The 23981-nt window shown below is 33.0% G+C and overlaps 1 protein-coding gene across 1 annotated transcript in view; it reads right to left on the minus strand.

Moving 5' to 3' along the window:
- The window catches only part of spir (spire type actin nucleation factor), a 107479-nt gene that overhangs the window by 16065 nt on the left and 67433 nt on the right, over positions 1–23981 (minus strand). The window contains exons 4-8 of the mRNA XM_013312853.1: positions 21246–21397; positions 17013–17216; positions 14362–14534; positions 14205–14268; positions 13855–13973 (exon numbers count right to left, since the gene is read on the minus strand). Coding sequence (XP_013168307.1) covers positions 13855–13973; positions 14205–14268; positions 14362–14534; positions 17013–17216; positions 21246–21397 — 712 coding nt within the window. The remainder of the gene's footprint in view (positions 1–13854; positions 13974–14204; positions 14269–14361; positions 14535–17012; positions 17217–21245; positions 21398–23981) is intronic.

Here is a 23981-nt window from a genome sequence, read left to right on the forward strand (position 1 = left end):
TTTTTGTAGAGCGGATGTAAATAGAAAGCGCGTGCTTAACTTGTGGCGATCGGCGCCATATTGGTTAACACGGTACCCCAAGTTACCGCATGCGCTCTAACTACCCCAGAGACGGGGTGGAATTTCAAATGTCAGCACGACTCGGTGAATATTGTCTTAAAACGATCCATTTTGTGTTTAGTAAAGAGTGAGCAAAATCAAAGTCTTGTTTCAAAAGTATTGAATAAAAACTTTTTTGAAACAAAAAATATATTTTGCATACACAGATGCTAATGACTAATTTATTGTTTAATACTGAACCTTTGAAATGATAGAGCAGATGTTAATAATGATAAAGTTGACATTTCAACAGCTGCAATTTATGACGTCTTATTACGCAAAATACGAATCATAGGTTGTTGCAATAGTTAATAACATTGTTAAGGCTCTAATAACATAATTGTTTACAAGTCCGGTCCACGAAGCTTAAGGTCATATTGAATATAAAAGGTCAGGGGTAACAAGGCATTATGACATTTATATCATCATCTGGAATGGTTGTCAGGAATGTAAGAATTTGCTTTATTCATAGGAAATTTCGTTGAATATTAATCAAGTTAATGTTATTTGATTTTGTATTTAATTTCGAATTTCTCATCTCTTATCATTGTGGTAGTTTTTCTTAAAAATTTTCAAAGAAATTCCACTGCCATTGTATGGACCTCTGTTATCTCTGTTCTTTCTTAAAAGAATGAGTGGGAGAACAATACAATTTAAAACAAGTGCTCCGACACTCGAATCCTATAGTTATTTTCAGCACCATAATTATATTATTGTTTTTTTTTCGCTATAAAAATATGTACTACATTTTGCAATAAAGTTATTCAGGTCGAATGAGTTGAACAAGTTGAGAAAAAGTTGGTATCTGTCGGAAATATCGTTCTATTTAATGGTGCAAGAGAGTTTCCCATCGTTGTTACGATACAAGTGATGTTGCCACGATGTCATGAATTAGCACACCTAATTATTTAATTCATTGATGAAATTCCGCTCTAACTGACGGATTAAACGTGAGTTTCTGATACCAAAATTCACGTTTAAAATATATCGTTACAAGTTGTCGCCCGCGACTCCGTCCGTTAAACATTTATTTTTCACTATAATATCAGAATTTCATGTGTTATATAAGATAAATAAAATTATTAAATGAATATATCGAAGATTACACATAACTTATTATGAATAATATAACAAAATTAATCAGAAAGCGCTTCCTTATGCTATTAGAAATAACAATATTCATACATTCAAATGAAACCATTGAATTTTAAAATTTTATTTTATAATCTGACGCAACTATAGGATATAAAAATTAAAAGTTGTTTTCTATAAAAAGAATATTAAATAAAATATCCGCATGGTCATATATATAAAACTATAGTTTCTTCAATTTGCTACGTCAGTTAATTTTACACAACAATCGATTCCGCGTTACTACTTACTGCTAGTGATGGGTTTTATATCGACAACTAGAAACTATAAAATAAAAAAGGGGTCTTGACAGACGGACGGACGGACAACAAAGTGATCCTATAAGGCTTCCGTTTTTTTTCTATGATGTACGGAACCCTAAAAATATAGAACTAAGTAAAAAGACTTTAATATCAAGATTAATGATTGTTAACTAAATATTATTTGCAATTGCTTAACCACATTGTAATAATATTGATACATTTTAATCCCATTAAGGCCACAGCGTGAAGAAATATATGATTATAGAAAACAATACAATGCTGTTCGATGCATATTATACAAAAGTAAGTACTCGGAACACGTCATTAGTATAGAAATTTAATCAATTTAATGAATTTAATGAACAGTTATCGCAGGCAGAAAATTTTAACCCATCTAATTCATGTTTGTATTTTGGGGCCTGTGACCTTGTTTTCTTTTGTAATTTGTACCATTTAAAATCCAAAATCACATGAAATAAGTAACTAATTCTCCAGCTATGAGTCAACTTTACCTCGTATAAAAATAAAATTTTCAATACAAGTGACGAAATACAAGAGATAAAGTAAATCGATAGGTCTCTTATCGTGTGTCGCAACACTATTTTTTTTAAGTATCAAGAGAACGCGTTCTCCTTGCCCAAAGTAACTTGGCATTTACCGAGCACGTTCGAAACAAGTTTGTGATTGTAAACATGCTGTTATTTTGTGCACGCGAGGAAAAACAATAGGGACGACTTTGAATGTCCCACTTTTGATTTCTGCAGTCATAAAGTTTATCAGACTTGAAAAAATGATAAAAATTGTCAGTGTGAAACTTCATGATTCGGTACTTTGCGTTTTATGAGCAAAGAAGAAGGATACGTAGTAGACAGAACAGTAAACATATATGTAGTAGAGAGAGAGAGAGAGAGAGAGAGAGAGAAGAGTAAACAGTAGATAAAAGCGAGGTAACTACGAACGAAAGGAACATATGGATCAAGTAACTTCAGGAAAAATGCAACTTCGTGAAGTTGTTATAAAAAATGTCTTTAATTAGTAGTGTATTATATATATATGTTTTCTATATATATATATATAGAAAACATTTAAATGCATCAAAAAGAAACTCATTGAATCGATCAACGATTACTTTCAAAACGACAGAAAATCGCTGACATTTGCAACCAAAACAGGTTTAAATGTTACTCGCTAATTTAATCTTCAATTATATTGCTTTTTTTTACAGATTAATAATCATAAATATAACGATTTAATTAGCATATTTGAATGTACGTGAATTACGTAAGCAATATCGTGACCATCGGTCCATCAAACATCAACCATAGCCAACAAAAGAAATAAAATATAATGTTAAAATAATATACTTTTTCGTTAAATCCAAACTCATAATTAAGCCGTAAGCTTTGTATATATCCGGCAAACAAAGCTTACGACTTTACGATGAAAGGAATTTAATTTCAATCCCTATATTAGCGTAATTGTCAAAAGAACTTAAAATCCGATGTATCTTGTAGCTGTCATTAACAAAAAATACATAATTTATCGTACAAACGAGACAGGTCGTTATGACCAGTATTTGGCAACCACCCAGACATCTCCTTGACCTGAGAGCTTTTTGCTTAAAGACGTACGAAGCTTGTATAGATTTGACCTTGAAAGTAAAATATTCAGTCATTTTCATTTATCAAGGCGAAGCTCCTTTGTCAACTTACAGGCTTAATCGACGGCCTAGTTGATTTTTTATATTTTTATCGGATAAATTAAAAGTTTTATAATCGTGTTATTTTTTCTTATATACTAAAAATTATGCAATTAAAACTTAATCAATGTTTTAAAAGATCAACGCCTTCAGAATATAATCAATATTTTTTCATTATTTTACTTGAATTTCGATTGTTAATTGTATTTTCACAAAAATTTGATATACCAATTTAAATATAATTATCAATACAGATTTTTATATCATTCATAGTCCATTGATGCGTTCATTCTTTATTCTGTGCATTTTTTCAATGCATAATCTATATGATGGCATAAAACGATGCATTGTTATATCATGGGAAAGATTAAGATAAAAAATTATATATTAACTGCCACTCTCAGAATTTAATTATTGATTTAGCTGTCTCTTAGTGTAGATATCTTATTCTCAATTTAGCCTAAGAGAGATTTGCAGTGGCATTACGTGTGGAACTTAGTTGTGGTATTTAATTTTGTAATCTACATCTACACAAGTTATTAAGAGAAAAGATTTTGTATTATATACAATATTTTTGTTTATTATTAATAAACTTAAAAACTATTAAACTGATTATGAAAATACTTTTGCCATTTGAAAGCTACATTATGACTGAGTGACATGGGCTATACTTATTAAGAGTTTTTTTTCCACGTCCACGAAGTCGGGGGAAGAAGTAGTTATATATTAATGTGAACCCTAAATAACTTTGTTGAAGAAACAGATTGGTATAATATTAAAAAAGTACTCACATCAAAGTGTAAAATTAAGAATAATTTATCTTCATTTAACAAAATAAACGATTTAATTTAGCGTGTACAACACAATGGGCGGTCGCGGTGTTTTGATACGATACTACAATAGTACAAAAGAAACATTGGCATTGTTTTCTCTAGTTTCGAATGGTATAAAAACTTTCATTATTTCATAAAAGAGGCATTTTTCAATTTGAAAAATTAAAAACTTTTTTCAATGAATTATTGAAAATGAAATTTTTAACTACTAACTATGATTTTTTCTGAAATAAGACATACATTTTTGTCACTTATTATTAACTAGCTGTTGCCTGCGACTCCGTCCGGACGGAATTATAAAAAAAACTTAATTAGTAGCCTATGTGTTCTTCCAGACACATTTCATCGAGATCAGTCTAGCCGTTATGGAGATAACATCAAACAAACATCCATCCATCTGAACTGAACTATCAAATACGATTCCTACCTTAAAACTGTTCTTATTTTTTTTATTTAAATTACTAGTAAATTTGTAATAGGGATGTAGAATATATATTTACATCCTTTTGATAACGTTAAAATTTAGACACAATTTTGTACCGTTATAGATTTTTTCTAACGTTTTTGCAAATTAGAAACACACGAACGCCCCGATTGTAACTTACAGTTATTAGATACGGTTACATCTGCGTACACATGTAACATGTCGTCATTTAGTATAAATTGTTACAGTAAACAAAAATATCTAATTAAAGACACGAAAAATGTATTATAATTGCTATTTAATTTAATTAGTCATTACAGCTTATTTTCTTTTAATTAAATGAACGATCATTTGCATTTTTTCCGATCTATACAACACGTGACACGACCAACAATGGACAACATGTGGCAGTTAAAAATGTAGCCGAAGATATCACGTAAACTGTAAATATTTCTTCACAAAATATATGTCTATCTCTATTCTTTCGTTGATAATGAGAGGGATGACATAAAAGTCTTGTGTATAGATATTTTGTTAATATAAACTAGGGGTTAAATAGGAAGTATTAAAAGGAGGTCGGTCGATGCTCCAGCTGTCAATGCAGCGGGCTTCCGGCGTGTAATCCGCCTGCCATATCGGCCACTAGTTAACCCTATAATAGGATTATAGCAGTACGGCTTCCCTACTCGATACGATAGACCTCGATTACTTGATATAACTGAGTTAAATGCAATTAAATGTATTAAAAATGCAGTAATTCCTAAGCAAACTATGTTGCATTTTATTCGCTTCTTTGGTGGATTTGTGAACAATTAGTACGATTAAAAAGTAACTTAAGAGATATATCTTTAAACAAAATTTATGCACCCTCTTGCTGAAAAATTTAAATTATGTTTTCGTCTTGTCTTAATTTTTAAACGCTTTCTAAGTAGTTCTTTCTCTTGTATTTTTTTTAACGATAAGAAATTAGAGCAAAGTCAAAAAATGTTTTATTTACGGTGAGTTCTCATTCCCAAATATAAAAATAAAAGTGATGGCAGTTATTCAGACATAATAAAGCATGTTTTCTGTGTTAATAGTGCGGAATCGCAACAATCTATTTAACTTGGCCAAATCTCTGAGAGATCGTACATTACTCGTGCGAAACATGCTCGCTCAATAGCTTTATTCCGATGTTATCTCACTACGATTTCCTATCATATCTACGGTGTTGTAATGCCCTACTTTATGTACCAACTATAGTTGTAGACCTTTTCTTGTTATGCGAGGAATTACTTTCACCATTGGAATGGACTACAAAATATCTAACTAATACTTTAGAGTATAAATGTCGATATTATAATTTTCTAAATGGCCAGTTAAGTCTTCCCTTAGTATAAAATCTTCATTCTAAATTTAGGACTGGTAGAAGACTGTTCAAAGTATTTTATTAGTACCAGTTCTCAGTTTTTCTAATCATCGTATCTATTGTCTAATGTACGCATGACTTAATACAACAGTCGAAATAAACAGTAACAAATTAACAATTTCAACGAAAGTTTTGCGAAACAATTCGTTCTCACTTTTCTGATGAAATCGTTAGATTATTCGTAAACGTAATGGTCCGCAATCAGACGGATAAACAACGGATTTTATTATCGTGTCTGTGAAATTATTCTTTTTCTATTAGTTGCCAGTATAACAAGTGATATTTTTCTTTTATTATAAAATTTTTATCGCCAGTAATAAGAAGGCAACTCGAGTAACTAATACTATGGAATATCAATTTTATCTTACTATTATATTATTATAAATACGAATGTTTAGATGGATGAATGGACGAATGGATAGATGGATAGATGTTTGAAGGTATCTCCATAACATAACGGATCTCTATAAAATTTGGCATACATATAGAACATAGGCTACTAATCATGTTTTAAAAAATTATGTTTAACCGTTAGTACGGAGTTAATTTAAATTAACGGTAGTTGGTTAAACTACGTATAACATATTTAAACAATTAGGTCCAAACGCAAATAGGTTAAGATTGAGATCCCTGTGCTAAATCAGTTGAATAAATGTAAAGAAATTTGTTCCTGGAATCTAGACAGATATTAGTACTTTCAAAATAGTTCTAGCGGACTACATAGTCCTGTAAGAACTAAATTCGAATTTATTATCGTTGCGTTTTCTTTAAACAATAACTGTTGGTCTATTTACGATCGATTCGAAGTAGAATAACATGTAATTTAAACTTAATTGGCCATTTACAGTGTAAATTATTGTCTCTTGAGATATTTTCAAAGTTCATGTCATCTTATCTTGCTAAGTGGGTCATAGAATGTATTTTAAAATATCTCAGTTAAATGTTATATTTATTTCGTGGTTTATGTTTCTGTAAGATGTAGCTTTATGCATTATGTATGTTGGCAGTATTGCGTGCTCTGCGAAATTGCCAATGTCGTTCCGAAGGTCACAAAACGAATGGATCTAGACCAGTTTCTTTTGAGTAATAATTTTAAAATTCAATCGACATATAGAATTTTAAATAATACTCACGTTTCGGTGATACTTTCTAAATGTTTTATAGCGGCCTTGATCGTTTGGATTGTTCCAAATTAATTTTGCAGAATATATTTACCAAAAAATGGAGTCAAATAAATATGTTTTGTAATTTTATTTTCATCAAAGTTTTAAATTAAAGAAACAACTGCCGATCTAATTTGAAATTGCCTAAAATTTTTATTTTCTTTTTTGGAAGCATCAATAAGCCTCTAAAAGCATCTAGTCTACTTTTGCTACCAAAAACAAATCTATATATATAAAAATCAACTGCTGTTCGTTAGTTTCGCTAAAACTCGAGAACGGCTGAACGGATTTTTCTTATCTTGGTCTTGAAATGTTCGTGGAGGTCTAGGGAAGGTTTAAAAGGTGAGAAAAATTTGAATAATTACCGGGAACTAATAGTTTTTTTCCAGGCGGGCGAAGTCGCGGGCGACAGCTAGTACGTTAATAAATAACAGTTATATAGAACATACGAAAGCGCATGTAATAAATTATATTCTAGACTGGAAATTCCAGTTAATATTCTCCAATTACTAAAGAGCAAAACAATATATACGATAACATTCTAATTAACGCTATGCAAATCATTGCATACGATTTCATGTTGGAAAACACACTGACTTTATCGCTTGTCAATCTAAAATAAACTTTAATACAACACAGATAAGATTTTTAATAAACAATCAAGTATGCTATCAAGATGCAATCCAAAACTTCCTCGTCTATGAAATTACTCACGGCTTATTTCCATGGCTAAAGTGCTCGTGATGCAGACACCCATTGTCACACGAAAATAGTCTCTGTTTGTATACGAAATAAATATTACACTTCGATAACTTTTTATAAAATTATAAAACTTTTATTCCGAATAAATTCGAATAGAAAACAACAGAAATGTCCACCTTTATTCTCGCTATAAATCAAGTTCAACATTTATATTTCTAATAAAATCCGATTAGTTTTTCTTTATCGGAAACCGGTACAATGAAGCCACACAAATCACACACTTCCGATAATTTAATTAAAAATAAAAAAAATATTTAAATCAATAAATTGAAAATCAAATTAAACACTGATTCCCGCATATTTTATTCAATTATTAAACTAGTCTTTCACTGTTATTACAATCGAATCAAAACCACATCCACACTATGTGAGAGTCAACAACGAACTGCGGTAAAGGAGGTTGTTTTGCGCTTTGCTTTACGGCCAGTGGCTCTCAAACTATACGTTAAATAAATACAATTAATTAGAATGATGGTAATCGAAATAATTAATTACAGTTATATTTTAAATGATAATTCACATAAGTCACGATGTTATAAAATAATCCTCAGGTATTATTTTTGTAAAATTAACATTTTAACAACTGTGGAAAAATTATGTATGACTTAATTTTTACATTATTTACACTACAGATTAATAGGACACTTTATTTATATAAATATCAAAATTGGTTTAATTAGAGGTACTAATTATGATGAACTGAGGAAGGCGTAAATTCTACTTTCTAAATATTAAAAGTTTGACAAGCACTGAATTTTTCCTACAAATTATTTTCTTGTACAATTTTAATAAAAGCATGTCTTTGAAGAGTAAATTAATATTTTTATACGGCCTCTTTGCGTGGTCTTTAAATGCTCCAACCTCCCTTCTCTCCAACCTTTACAAATATAAATGAATAAGAAAAAAAGTAAATGGTTTTAATACGCCATTTAATCCATATTAAAAAGTTAGAGATAGTCACAAAGGTTAAATTTTTTCAGCCTTTTACAGACACGAATTTTTAATAAGTGTTTATAATAGTGTATGTACGTTGAATGTGTGAACCCGATAAAGTTAACCTTTTTTTTCAGACTAGCTATCGCTCGCGACTCCGTCCTAATTAAAAAAAAATAATTAGTAGCCTATGTAATCGTCTAGACTATGTGAAACATTTATACCAAATTTCAGTGAGATCCATGTAGGTTCTGGAGATACCTTCAAACAAAGATCCATCCATGCAAACATTCGCATTTTTAATATTAGTAAGATTAGTGTGAACCTCTGATCAGATTATATGATACATAGGACATAGCTAGGTCGTCAATCGTCATTGCTTTTCTATTTACAATAATTGAAAATCATTCAATGTTTTAATTCCAATGCACGTAGAACAAACAATAACACAATTACTACTTCAATACATCCGATAACTCATTCTAGACACAAGGATATAAACATATATACAATCGTATATCATTTATATACTACGCTATGTACATTTAAACAGCTTCAACTAAAACATATACTTACACTATCACCAATTTTTGCTCTTAACGGGCAATAATAATTAATAGTTGGTTTCTGAGACTTAAGTCCTCGTTTAAAACTCATTGTTATCTTTGCCAAAGATAACAAGGATGACGATATGTTTTATAGAGATTTTGGTCTTGGAACCCGACGGTAGGTAGTATTTAAAGCAATATTGCTCATATTAATCATTTTTGAACTAAAGTTGCTATTTTTAAACTTTGCTTCTTGCTTGTTCTTTGAACAGAAGGGGGAAACGAGCAGCGGGAACACCGAGGTGTTCAACGACGCCCATGGACATCAGCAATACCAGAGGAACCGCAGATTCGTTGCCGGCCTTTAAGGTGGTGATAAGCTCGCTTCTTGTAGGACCGTAAGTCGTAGCGGTTTGGAAATACCGCCAAGGACAGACCATTCCACAACGCTGCTGTACGAGGCAGGAAGTTTCGCGCAAACCGCACGTTTGTGGATTGCCAGCCATCGAAATAATAGTGTAATAGTTTTGGAAGGATCAATACAAGATGCTCGGTACGGTAGAGACGCTGAGGCGCCGCGCGGACCTATATTTTCGTCTAAAGTCTATTACGTAACTCTTGTGACCTAAATCTAAACGTTGTATCACTAGATAAGAATACTTTCACTGCTTTGTCCACTTCTGTTTACTTGTATAAATTGAACTCAAAGCAACAATGATATTTTGGTAATCTGTTCTTATTTCCAAAAAGGTTTACAGACTAAAAATTACTTTTTAAAGTCACTATTTAAATTACAAACTACGTGGGTTATAGCTTGTAGGTAACTTTATAATTATAATTTTATAAAAATAATGACGCACTATTTTGTCGGAAGTATAGTCCGATCTTGTATGTGCAAGGTCGTGATGAAATGAAGCGAATGTGTAATACAATATTGCAATAGTACACGTTGTGACGCAAAGAGGTTTGCTAAGCGAAATACTTCCTGATCGAATACGATTAAGGCCACATAGAAAATAATTTCCTTTTATTTTTTTTTCGTAAACTCATCAACTTACTATTACTTTCTGAAAGACCTTATGTCTGGTCAATTTTATTTTCCAAAACATTGATCAGAGAAACTCGATTTTTTTGACAATCGTTCGGTAAATGAAGATTGTGGTTAGGTTGTAGTTACCTGATCTGTTAAGATATAAGAAGAAAAAATAAATAAATTTCAGAAACGGTGCGTTAATGTTGTATAACAACTTGTCTGATTGTATTAGGCACTAGCTGTAGCCCTTTCGACGCGAAATTATAAAAAGTAGCCTATGTTACTCCCGCATGCATCAGCTGCCTTCCAGTAAAAGTCCGGATACCGTTTCGGAGATTATCCGGAACAAACGCGAACTTGCACTTAGCACCATTTGGTTTTCATAGAAAACTACAACTTTTGTTTTTTTTTTCATATTTTAAAAATACATTGCGGTTAAAAGAATAAATACATAGATGCGTTGTCCTTTCTAATCATAGTATGATGCTATACTTTGAAAATATATAAAAAACCTTCTACACCTATATAAGAAAAACATTTAGCATATATTAAGCAAGTTTTTGACGTGACAATTGATACCATATTCAAATATGGATTCATCTAAACCATACTATTTGTTTTTAGGAATTAAGAAGAACTATATAGTTTTAGACAGTATTAGTTAGAATCTTATGGCGCGAATGACGTGCTTTCGTTACAAAGTCCAGTGTCAGAGTGAATAGTGAGGGGACACAAACGTCTTCATTTTAGTAAGGCTAGTGTTGAGTCAAACGACTTGTTCCAGGAGCTGCTCGTTGCGGAACACTTCAAATTGAACAGGCTTAGATGAGCCGGCCACGTGGAGCGGATGGATGAAGCCAGAGTCCCTAAGAATGTTATGGCGAGTAATCCTGCAGGTCATCGAAGTCAAGGGAGACCAAAGCTCCCATGGATAGAAGGCGTAAATAAAGACGCAAAAAAGTGAGCATAGCAAATTGGAAGTCCGTGGCCAGAGATAGACCGAAGTGGAAAAAGTTGCTGGACCAAGCGAAGGCCCACAAAGTGCTGCAGAGTTAGAAGAAGTAGTGTTGAGTCAATACACTACCATTTTCAGATTTTCTTCCTAACAATAGCATGAACCAAAACTTTCTACACATTCATAATATGTTTTGAAATAATATTATACGAGTAAACTTAATCAGAATAACTATTACAATCTGACTATCTATATTGCCTCTTATTTAATTAAAATGAGTTCATCATTCAAGCACCTATCCAATAAGTTGTTATCAGAAATCACTTGAAAACTACTTTATTACCATCTGATATAATTTTTTCCTACACCTACATATAGTAAATATCTGTACAATTGGAGTGTCGATATGCAATAACGAAAAAAAATCGTTCACATCATGTATATGCGTTGCTTAGCTAAAAACCGATCATTAATATTTTTTCTGTATCTCTGTCCGCAAATCCGCGTTTGGTCTGAGTAACCTCCAAAATTAAATTACACTGAAAGGTAGCTGATGAATGTGGAAACATCATGTTTTTTTAATTGCGCGCTGACAAAGTCGCTAGCGACCACTAGTATACAATAAACGTTGCATAAATTTTGTTATATATATTCGTGTTTAAATTGTGTATTAAATTAAACAAACGACGGCGTACTTTACGCGTTAATTGTAAACATGTCCATCTTGTTATAAATTCAACTGTTTTATCTTTTCCCGTGCATACTGTCTGCTCATCAAATATTGTCTCTCATTATTTACTAGCAAGATTATTATAAGATAAGAAAAGATAAAAGAAGAGAAAAGGAAAGATAGGAAAAAAGATCCATCTCTTTCACATGACGAAATATAGTAAGTATATTTAGAACGCAGTTTTTTTTTGTGACTGGTTAGTCACTGCTTTGAAGAGGCATTTACAGCTTCACAGGGCTTGAGGTGGCCAAGCGCTGATGACGCTTAGCCTGAACCTCGATTATAACATAGAGTTTTGTGTCTATTGTATACGTAATACATAGTATTGGAAGTATTTTGTAATAGTTCAAGCTATCTTCGTCCTTAAAGACTTGTTACGACATAAGGCATTCAAGCACCGCACGATCTAGTTTCGAAACGCACACAATGGGGTAATAAATGTACCAGTATATGATTTAGGACACCATATCGACACCTACGCATAACACGGAATATGCGATTTTAAAAAATCTCCATATTACATTGAAGTTTGTTATACTAAGATTTTATTTAATATCTCGTGATTTAAAGAAGATATTTAAAAGTTACAAAGATTTTGCTTAGAAATGTTCGAAAAACACAAAAAGATTTTTTGCCATTTTACTCAAAACGAGACTCGACCATCGTATGCAATGATTAGACACTTATTTGAAAATATTTGTAGATTACGATCACATAATTAAGTATATTTAAGCATAAGAAAATAAAGTCAGGAGTAATAAGTTTTTATTATCAGAAAGATCAAGAACATTATTTGTCTTAAACTAGACTGAATATTGAACTTTTGTAAATATTGAATAGAACACTAACATTTTTATTTGAATATTATTTCGTAGACAGAAATACGTAATTTAAAAACGCGTACATAAGAAATTATCTATAGGAGTTCATAAGTGACTAATGAAAATTTTTGATTATATTTTTATATAAAAATCATAATTTATAGTTTAGTTTGTCTTCTTCGCCGCTTCAATATTTCATAATAAATAATCATTGTTCTTAAACTACAGAAAATAAATAAGCAAAATGTATATAAACACTGAGGTAAATTCTTCTCAAAGGAAAAGAGGACACAGGATAGGGGACTCCGGGTAAAGATTAGAATTCTGGAACAAGGATTTAAAAGTTAGTTTTTCTTTTTAAAACTGTTGCTACGCATTTGGTTTTCATCTCTTTTAATTAATCTATGGCGCCAGTATTTTTATATTATTTCGTATTGTATTTTAAATACACAGATTATTTATTAATTAAACTAAGCAATAATGATGAAACTTTCACATCTGTTCTATCAAGTTATAAAACGGATATCCACCATTGACATAACTTTGTGGGAATCTAATCGTTCTATAAGTAATAACAAGCAAATTCATATAATTTCTATGATAAATATACCGGATGACTTTACAACCTTTACCGGTATTTCATATCGTGGGATAAAAATTTTGATTCATTAAATGAGACACGAGTGCCCTCTATACGTTTGTATGTTTATTCTACATGTTTATGTAGAAATTATAAATCGTATTTTACGGACAATAGATGGCGCTGTAATACATTTACCAAAGAGATGATAGTTACCATCTCACCTCTATAAATGCACTGGCTATAAGGCATTGTATTTTGTGCCTATTTCATTTTCGTCTTTTTGCATTGATGGTAGAGGTGATGTGGATTCGAACTAATAATATAGATAGAATTAACTATAAAGTAACATGAAGAGGCACTTATTGGAACAAAGCAAAAACTGTCATTTTCAAGTAATTGCCTAACCATTTATAAAGATCAGTGGCAAGATAGCATTAGAATGGTTCATGTATTAAGCAATAGTATGTACTTACTGTATGTGCGCGAGTATGGCGTGGGTCTGAGCGGACGGCCGCGCTGGATGGAAGCTAGCAGCTGCTCCCGCGGCGTGCTTTCCCGTCGGGGCGGCGGTAATTTACGTTCCGAGGCCTGACAACACACAAATTAAATGACAATAATTATCAGTTGATATCGATAAGCGTTATTAGAAATTTGAAGATCGAACTGACCAAATAAAGATAAAAAGTCCACCATTCGACTATTGTCATACTCCTCTGTCTTGGCTTTCCATTTTGGATTGTCTTTACTATAGAAGAATTGAGGTGCACAACTTGTACTATTTCTGTCGAGTGTTTGTAGTACTAAATAATATTTCCTTACCTTTCTGAGTGGCGGCCTACTTCTAATAAATTCGAGAATCATAGCATGAGCGTCCTTCTTCACACTGTTGAAAAAAGGAAATTGCTATTATTTCTACCTAACAGATTATTTTTCACCAGAAATTACATTACAGTAATTATTGAATTGTTGGTTTTACCTCTGAGGTATTGATCCGTCCACTTTTCTTAAAGTATACCTTCTTGACCTGATGTCATCCATTAGAATTTCGTACGGTGTCAGCTCGTACTCGATGGGGGTCCTAGAATAGTTCACCTTCTTCAGTTTCACACCCATCCGCAACTCTCCAATCACTTGCATCCAGAAACGCGCCTGTAAAATATAAATAGCAACAACCTGTCACTGATGTTTGCTATAAAATTAAGCCAGGCGCTATCAATAAACAACACTAAAATATGAACAAAAGAATATGGTTACAGCAATAACATTTCAAACTGAATTGAACATGCATATTAAAAGGCACGACAGTAAAGAAATATAAAAAAATAACAATTATGATAGTTGATTTTGTTTGAAGCAACGTTCTTTCCAGCACTGTCAGTACATACTTGCAAAGCTCTCCAAATCCTTCGGTTTGACTATAAAGGAGATTAAATGTGAATTATTTTAAAGCATGGATCAGTTTATAGTAATTTTGATTAAACATTTTGTTATATTTATTTTTTTGTTACAAATCCAAAGAAGACACAAATGAATAAAATTAGATTTATCTTATTTGTAACATCACGTAAAAAAACTGTAAGTGAATATTTACTGCGCCTTTAAAGTCTTACTTTAAAGAAAGTATTGAAAGGGTCAGCAAAGTTAAACCTACTTTAATTTCAGTAAAAGAGGTCACGGTCTACCGCTGCATAAAATGTCAACTATTTTAGACCGTAAATAATGTTCAGTGACATTTTAATGTCCTGTTTTATTTCACACGTTGGCTGTGATTCAACGAAATATCAGTATAAATGGTTTAAAAAATAATTTTGATTTTATTTAATAAATTATATGAAATGGTCAATAATTGCTGATATGCTTATCCTGGTCATTATATAAATTAATTTTCAGTCACCAGACGATGATTATTTCATTGCTAAAATCGTAATTTTATAACAATGTCAAGAACAAGTTTAATATCTTTAATAGTGCGAACCTCAAAAAGTATTCCATCGCAATGAAGTAGTCCTCTTTAAGCGTTTGTAATCGTCCGGAAAACATCTAAACTAACCTAAAATAAATATTTGCGTACAAGGAATGTCCATTAGCGTCCACCAGGTGACTCCTGTGTTCACACGGTTGGCCATTTGCAATTAATTCACCACTGGATTCCTAGATCATTGTCCGCCATTAATATTACATGGTTCATTACAACGCACGCATTCGCGCGCTTTTCATAACCTATTACCTCACTGAATTTAAACAACTTACAAATATTTTATAGTTGTTTACGAATAGTGTACCGTATGTTAAGGTACTAAAGTTTGTTTTCCTCTGCAGTGTTTAAACAATTTGAAAAGAAATATGCAGTACGCGTTATATAGTTTAAATTTGCGACATTGTAAAGCGTTTGGTACAAAACGTTTTTTTCGTCCTTGAATACAAATCGATGAGGATTTGCATTGCAGGGCTTTGAACTTGAGACATGTAATGACATGTCAATTTGAGATTTAACACAACCCATTGTTAAAATAGTTGCCTTGCTACGTGGTCCGCGCGAAATTTAAAAAATCAAGTATTATATATAATCTACGTCATCTAGGGAGAGTGTAGCTGCCAACCCGTGGAAGAATTTTTCAAATCGGTTCCGTAGTTTCGGTGCCTATTCAAATCAAACAATCAAATCATTCCCCTTTATTGCTCGAACGCCCGAAAATTTTCCCGACTTAATTGGAGAATTTTAATGAAATTAGCGCAGAAATATCCTATTGAAATTGGAGAAAGTTTTATTCAAACTATTAATATTATACTTTAATATAACTTTAAACATTAATCGACTACTATTCTCGAAATTATCTTTAAGACCAGAAAGAAGTCAAGTTGTTCATTTACATCACCTCTTACAACACACAAACTAATTGGAAAACGACGATGTATACCGAAGCTTAGTTATATCACTCACTAAATTTGTACAGCAGTTAGAATAAATTACGTCTTAGCTTAGCTTACACTACGTTATATCACAGGCGATTAGCGTATTTAATATGTCATTTCCTATATTTATATTTATCTAAACTATAATCTTTGTGAAACTCAACCAAACATCTACAACTACATGTATAATTCCAGCTATTTGATAATCCATAACACTCCATAAGTAAATGTATCACGTAACTTGTCGTTCAGGACAGAATTCCTGGGAATCTAGTTACGATATATAGTAATAAAATTGGAGTGTCTATTTGTAATATCGAAAAAAATACATATTTCGTAAACATTTGTCGGTCTGTTCGCATGTCTACATTTGTTCCTGGTTATCTTTAATCGTAAGTTAAAGGACATTCACGGGAAGTTTAAGGCGCCTAAGAGTTTTAAATCTGCGCCAGCGAAATCGAGGGCGCTCTGTAGTCTCAAAAAGTCGAATTATGGATTCCCGGACAACAACCATTCAATCCAGGACAGTGTTTCTCAGTGTTTTATATGTGTCTCAAACCTAAGGTACACTGCCTTACAACCGTTTTGATTTAACATCCTTTAAATTTGGAAAATAAGATCTGGTGGATGAATAAGCCTCGACCCCACATGACCGGGATAAGGACAGTGAGATGGTGAATCCCAGTAGCAGGTATAGTTGAAACCCTAACGTACCCAATCTGAGAAGTGCAACGTATCAAGATGGGTTGCTGAGTCCTCCGCGGCGCCCATATTGCGCGCGCCGCCGACTCGCACGCGCGCCAGGAATGAGGCCAGCTCAAGCGCCTCGGAGAGCAGCGCGCGGCACACGGCGCGGTAGTGCGCACCAGCCGCCTCGCGTGCGCCGCGCCCCACGCCGCCGCAATGCCACACGCAGCGCTGCACACAAAGAAAGCTAAGTTAGGACAATAATATGACAACAGATAGGCATAAAGGAAACCAACTCTATGCAAGGTGGAGGAGAATATTGGTCTAAATTGAGAGAGGTACATCCATGCATTAAAGTTCAGAGAGCCGCAATTTTCCAGGCAAGGCAGCAGATAATTATGATTGTATGTACATCTGATGTTTTTAGCAAACTATAGCATAATAGTGACAAACAAGGCGAGTCACCAACCATTGTAGAGAGATGCTGTGCCTTTCTACAACATCTTGATCAGTACAGACTTTTTAAAACCTAACCAGTACATATACTACCAAGTGCAATACGCTTTCTCATTGACGTCAGCTCAATTATTTGACATTAACCGACACTAAACATCTGCACAGATAAGATAATGCTATTTTTAAAAATTAAAAACGTCCTTTGTATTGAAAATATGCTAATCATGTTTACGCAAATATATCTTATCTGTCAATTTTATAAAAATATACTGTTCTATTAAGTTACAATGAGCTTGTGGTATATTTTCATATGCTAACGACGTGTGAACCCTTAAAACAACATAAATGTAGGCCACATTTCTAGGTTAAGCTGGATTTGCACAATTTTCTATACAAGCTATTCAAAGGTTTGAGTTTTATATTGAACTGTGATCTGAATAACATTTACTGGAAAGGAATAATACTAAATAGGATTGTAAATAGTAAATATCAGCACAAGTAGCATTCAAACACGTAAGTTTAAAATACAACCGTAGCAATTTGTTTAAGACAGGGTTAACCTTTAGTGTAATATTAATGCGGACCGCGCGATATGACCCATATCATGTACGCATATTGCGGTGAAAAGCGTACAAAATCTACCCGACCTTTGAGGCTATTTATATCTTACTGTAAAGATAAAATAGGGCAAATGTTCGTGTACCACGATTAATGTCGACTATTAATTTTCAATATTTGCAGTACAAAATAGCAGAGTATCGAAATTAATATTTCATTAAACATCTGTACAAATTTAATTGAGTATTTGGATAGTAGTAACTATCGCCCGCAACTTTGTCCACGCGGAATTAAAAAAAAATAAAAAAGTAGCCTATACGTTCTTCTAAACTATGTTCTACATCTGTGCTAAATTTCATCAAGATCCGTTGAGCCCTTCGGGAGATACCTACTAACAAATATCCATTAATCCGTTCATCAAAAACTTTCGCATTTATAATATTAGTTAAAAGAAATATATAAATAATACCTTGCTTTAGACCGGCACAATTATTTTAGGTTGTTATTTTTGTATTGCTTAGGGCTGTTCGTAAGTATTAAATCATCTTAAAGAGATGATAATACCTAATTAATATTCTACTTACATTTGTCAAGGCGTACGTCGAAGATCGATTGACACACGAACGTAATGCGAAATAAAAACTGAGAGCTTTTTGACGACTACCAGAATCGTTTATAGAAACACTTATCCTCTCAAAAACAACACGTAAAATAGTTAAAAATGAAATAAATGAAAGCAAACACAAGAAATAAAACATTTCAACAGGAAGATATATCACAAAACACAAATCAAAATCGAATGCATGTCACCATGCATTTATTATGCTATTTTAAATCCACCCACATTATATGTCAAAACAATTTGGTGAACAGATAATAAAAGATCATTAAGTAAAAGAAAACGACAGAGTATATTTCTGTAGATCTAAAATCGTTTTAAAATTAACGTACTTTTATATTAATTTTAAAGAAATATAGTCGACGTTATTGTAATTTTAATGTTTGATGTAGATAAAGTTAAATAAATTAAATAACCATATCATCGGAACAATTAATATAAATAATTGTGCAATAGAAACAAACGAAAGGCTATTGATAAACTAATTCATTGCGCTTTTAAATATGCAAAATAAGTACAAAGTCAAACAAATGTATCAACATCCAAGCAATGCAAATTAACGTAATCAATCAATCTCATTGCCTTAAAAGTATTGTCTTAACGATATAAATATAGCTAATTTAATTCTTTATATCGTACTTATATTTGTTAAAAAAACAAATCGAGATTTTAAATTCTAAGAAAACTAGTTTCAATAATGACGATATATTTATTGAAGATAACACTTTTATTTATTAATCAGTCATTAAATCGACTGCTAAAGAACGTGTGTGGGATGTAATGTTTATTGGAAAGAAAGTGATATAGATGACTTGTTCGTTGCTTGAATTGGAGTATATTTTCCATGAGTAAACTGAATTTATTTCTAGTTAACACAGAGGAAAAATGTTTTTTTTTTTATTTTGCTTAAAGCTTTCAACGGAACTAAGCCTTAGAATGAGCAATATTATTTTCTTTTAACCTGGAAATAATAGATTTACTGATATAAAAAAGGTCTATTTAAGAATTCTAAAGTCCTTTTTTTTCAGAGGGGAATGCTTTAGGCATACTCCGTGCCTCGGGGAAGGCACGGTAGTTATAGGGATTCTCTCCCCGAATGGGAGCATACCCACTAAAACCCTCTGTCCTCTCATAGCCATAATGTGGGACGCCACGGGATCGTCTTAACTTATCACCGCGACGCCCCACTGACCAGCCCGAGAATAGGGCTCCTCAATGCGCCCCCAATGGGCCGCTGCACCCGTAGGCGCTCCTCAGAGACGACACCGTGCAATGCATGTTCGGGTTAGGAAGAATTCTAAAGTCCTACGCAACTTATCTGTGCACTTAATAGTTACTTTCTAAAGATGCAATTATTTAAAATGCAGACTTTTAAGATGATGATTACATAAAAACATTCTCATTTTAATGTCAACAATATCTATGATACATTAAATATTTCAAAAGAAACATGGCCACCATAATCGACGTACAATATTTAAGTCTTGCATTGCGCAAGCGATGAAACGTTGAGAACAAATTACTTGGCATTAGAGACCGAAATGCATGGAAATGCACTCTACTGATCTCTTATCTTTACATTTAAATACACATAATAATATAGATTCACTTAACAAGTCCATCGGGAGTACGACCCGAGGCGGCTAATCTGACGCCAGTGAAAGTCCACGTCACGATGGTCGCGCGTGACGCAACGTAACGTCATATTGAAGAGTAATTTAGAGCGGGTTTACATGCACGTTAAAGTAGCTAAATATATTGAACAATAACATAACCTGGTCTTTTAACAATATAACTATGTAAATCCAAATTTTTAGAATGGCTTCTTATGGAATAATTTAAAAACATTATTTTAAGCATTAAAGCCATTCGAATAAACCGCATTAAGATATTACGTAAAACTGTTCGCTAAAAATCTCATACGAAATTCATTTCTTTGGTTAAATCATTTTCGAAGATAGAGGCATATTTGGAACCACCAAATTGTACCAATTTTTTTTTCATAGTATTTAAAATTTCTCTGTGCGTGTAAACCTAACTTATAATATATATATCAACAAGAATGTTTTGAACTATAAATACAGCTAAAAAAAACACCATTCTACACAACATGGACTATAAATTGAATAATCGATGTTACACATCTCCGGAGATAAGAAGGTGCACAGTATTAGTAAAAGTTAGGGCTATTAAAATGTTTATCGACCATGGATATATCTAGAAACTCTTCCTATGTACGTGACCTGATTAGCTTTATGTTAATCAACATTGTGTAGGATGATTAAAAATAAAAAGCTTTACATGACCAAGAACTTAACGAAATCTGTGTGTCAAATGTGAATCTAGAACACCCAAGTTTTGTAAATGTAGGACTTCCTGCCGATAAGTGGTTCCCCTTACCATGATTAGTTTTAGAAATCTACACTAAGGGACTCACTTAGGTCTTAATCATCTATTCGGGATATGGCGACTATGCGTCTAAACTTCAAAAAGGTCTGAGATCGTAACCAAGGGATATTTACAGGAGACAAAACATTGGACAACATCATGGTTGAAATGTCGAAATCCATGACTTTCGACCTGACATCATGCATTCAACCACTGATCTGATAGTTTGTGGTGCTCACCTCAATAACATCTTTGAGCATGAACCGGCGGCAGTGAGTGGTGCGGCGAGGAGCAGGGTCAGCGTCGCGCTCGATGCCCTCGTCATCAGTGTCGGCGCGTCCACTCTCCGACGTCTCCGACCCCTCCGACATGCCGCACTCCTCTTCCTCCTCTGAAACACATAACAAACATATTGGTAATTCACTCAAAAAGTCAATAATCACCCCGGACACAATCCAGGAAACAAAATGTATCGGACGACCCTCCTCTCTTCAAAATCTGTCACAACATTGAGGGTAAAGACGGTTATGATGGAGATACATACACACTAACCCACTAAATTAAGTTTAATTAATGTTTTGGTTTATTATAATTATTTAGTTTCTTTGCTTGGGAGTTATAAAACATTAGAATGAAAGTCTGTCTACCACAGTGCTTACGTTACAACTTGGAAATTTTTACCAGACAGTAATTAACATGCTAATTTAATTTGTTCATATTTCGCTGGCAAAGTAATGAATAGAAACCGAGTGAAATTACAGTTAATATCGTAATATGAACGTACAAACTGACGAAGACCTTGAGAGCCACGTGTGGACCACTTCGTATTGCAAAGCTCTTCGATCACGATTAGTTACACTTTATTGACACTACTGTAGGGTTACCATGTTACTGACGTTTCCTAGAACGATGTCCAATTATTCTAAACGCATATTTTTTTACCTGAAAACAACATTCAACCCATAAAATAGGAAAATAGAGTTATCCAACCGTTCAGTTTAATGTAATTTATTTATAGAGAGTAACATTTAAAAACGTGTTTAAAATTTGTTACTTTTTCTAAATATGCAGAAGAACATCGACTTTGGTACTTAACAGGGTTTTGTTTTTTGTGGTAACCCTATTAGTGCACGCAGAATAACGAAATGTGATTGCGCAAGCGCACATTTACACGATCGATCAATAGGGGGCGTTAACTTCATACTTGACATTGGTCACGGATTACCCGCGCATATACACTATGTCGTATCGCGTGCCGATCGCGCAACCAACACACCACTGCCAATGAACTTACAACATTGTCTCAACTATTCAACTATCCTTACAGCATGTATCAACGCAAAAAGAATATCAATTAACTTTCAAATTATTCCATTTTACTTGTTTTATATCAAGAAGTGACAACGAGCAAGCGGCCACTTGATTTAGCTCAAATTGCGAAGTGACCGCTGGCCAAAGACATCCCTTCTTGAAACTTCCCTCACGACCAAGCGACACCCCTTGCCATAAATTCCTGTTAAAAAAATGTTGGAAAGACGTTGACTATTAAGGCTAAAATTTGACCTCTCGACTTCTATTAGTCTTGACCTGTCAGATTTAGACCACTTCCCTCAAAATCAATAAGATGAAAACAATTTCTTATTTTGTAATACTGTTTGAGATATTGTAAACAATGCGTGTACAATGGTCAGTGTGCGAATGTCGTACAACAATGGACACGTAGTAGGCGCCGGCGTCAACGCGCCGCGCGTCCGTCTTCCTATTGGCTGCAAATTGCCTAATCGACTATGACTAGCTGTACTCTAACTTAGTCATGATCGCCTGGTACTTTGTATTTACTAAGCCAACACTATTTTGCAACATACATCAAATTCTATCGTCGCTACGTTTAAACATACGAGGCGATAATGTTGGTGATCGTATCATGGATGAAATCATGTTATCCCTCTCAGCCTCTCAAAAAACAAAAGAGACAACATGGTTGCCATTATAAGTGTCACGGAGAAGGGAACTTCAAGATTACAGATAGAGTTTTGTTTCTTTACTCCAGTCAGATAAAAGATATACAACTCGTGGGACCTTTAGTACCCGTTGCATTATAAACCGTTGGCCGAGTCGATTGTGGTGGATTCCCAGAGATGTCTCCTAACGGAACGTAATTAGACGTTACGCACTATGTTAATGACTATCGAACAGTTAACGCAAACACATTAACTGCACAAGTGCAGTGCACAGTTGTTCGACATGGTAACTAACGACATATAACTTTAAACATAAATTTTAACACATTTACATATTTTACAAAACTTCAAACATAACGGAGAGTGAGTTAAGTATTTTACTAATATTTCCATCTATAAATTTTCATGTCTTCTTACACTAATTGTTATGAATGTTTACCAACAAATGTAAAAAAAAGATATGTTCATTTTCAGAAAGAAAATCGTAATCATTTTGTACATTGTACATAAAATCCATTATTTTTTTGGAAGAATACATAGTAATCCTGCATTTGTGGTCTGCATATGCTTAAAAATATATTTACTTTCTCAATAAGATGAAATCAAAAAAACAAAGAATTTATTTCATGTCGATAAAGAGAAGATTTTCAATAACTCATGCGCATTTTAGGTTACAGTTAATTTAACTAACGACTCAAGCAAAAAACATAATCATATTATACTTGCGAAATAAGCATATTGAGATGAACATAAATCAAAATTAACTGCAATAATAAATGCTTAAACGACATGAGACAGTTGTGTTAAATTTATGCAAGTGTCCGTTTATTTAAAACCAATCGAAAGGATGTTATTTATCTAACTGTACGCGAAAATAAAATAATCATGGTTTAAAAGTGATAAAAATATTTATAAGCTAAATGCTTGTACATTGCTGAATATTAGAGTAATATATTACAAGTTAATGTTTAATCTTCGGCAGCCGATCAATTCTATCTGTTTGAATAATGACAC

The sequence above is a fragment of the Papilio xuthus genome, unplaced genomic scaffold (assembly GCF_000836235.2).
Source record: "Papilio xuthus unplaced genomic scaffold, Pxut_1.1 DF827597.1, whole genome shotgun sequence".
NCBI lineage: Eukaryota > Metazoa > Arthropoda > Insecta > Lepidoptera > Papilionidae > Papilio > Papilio xuthus.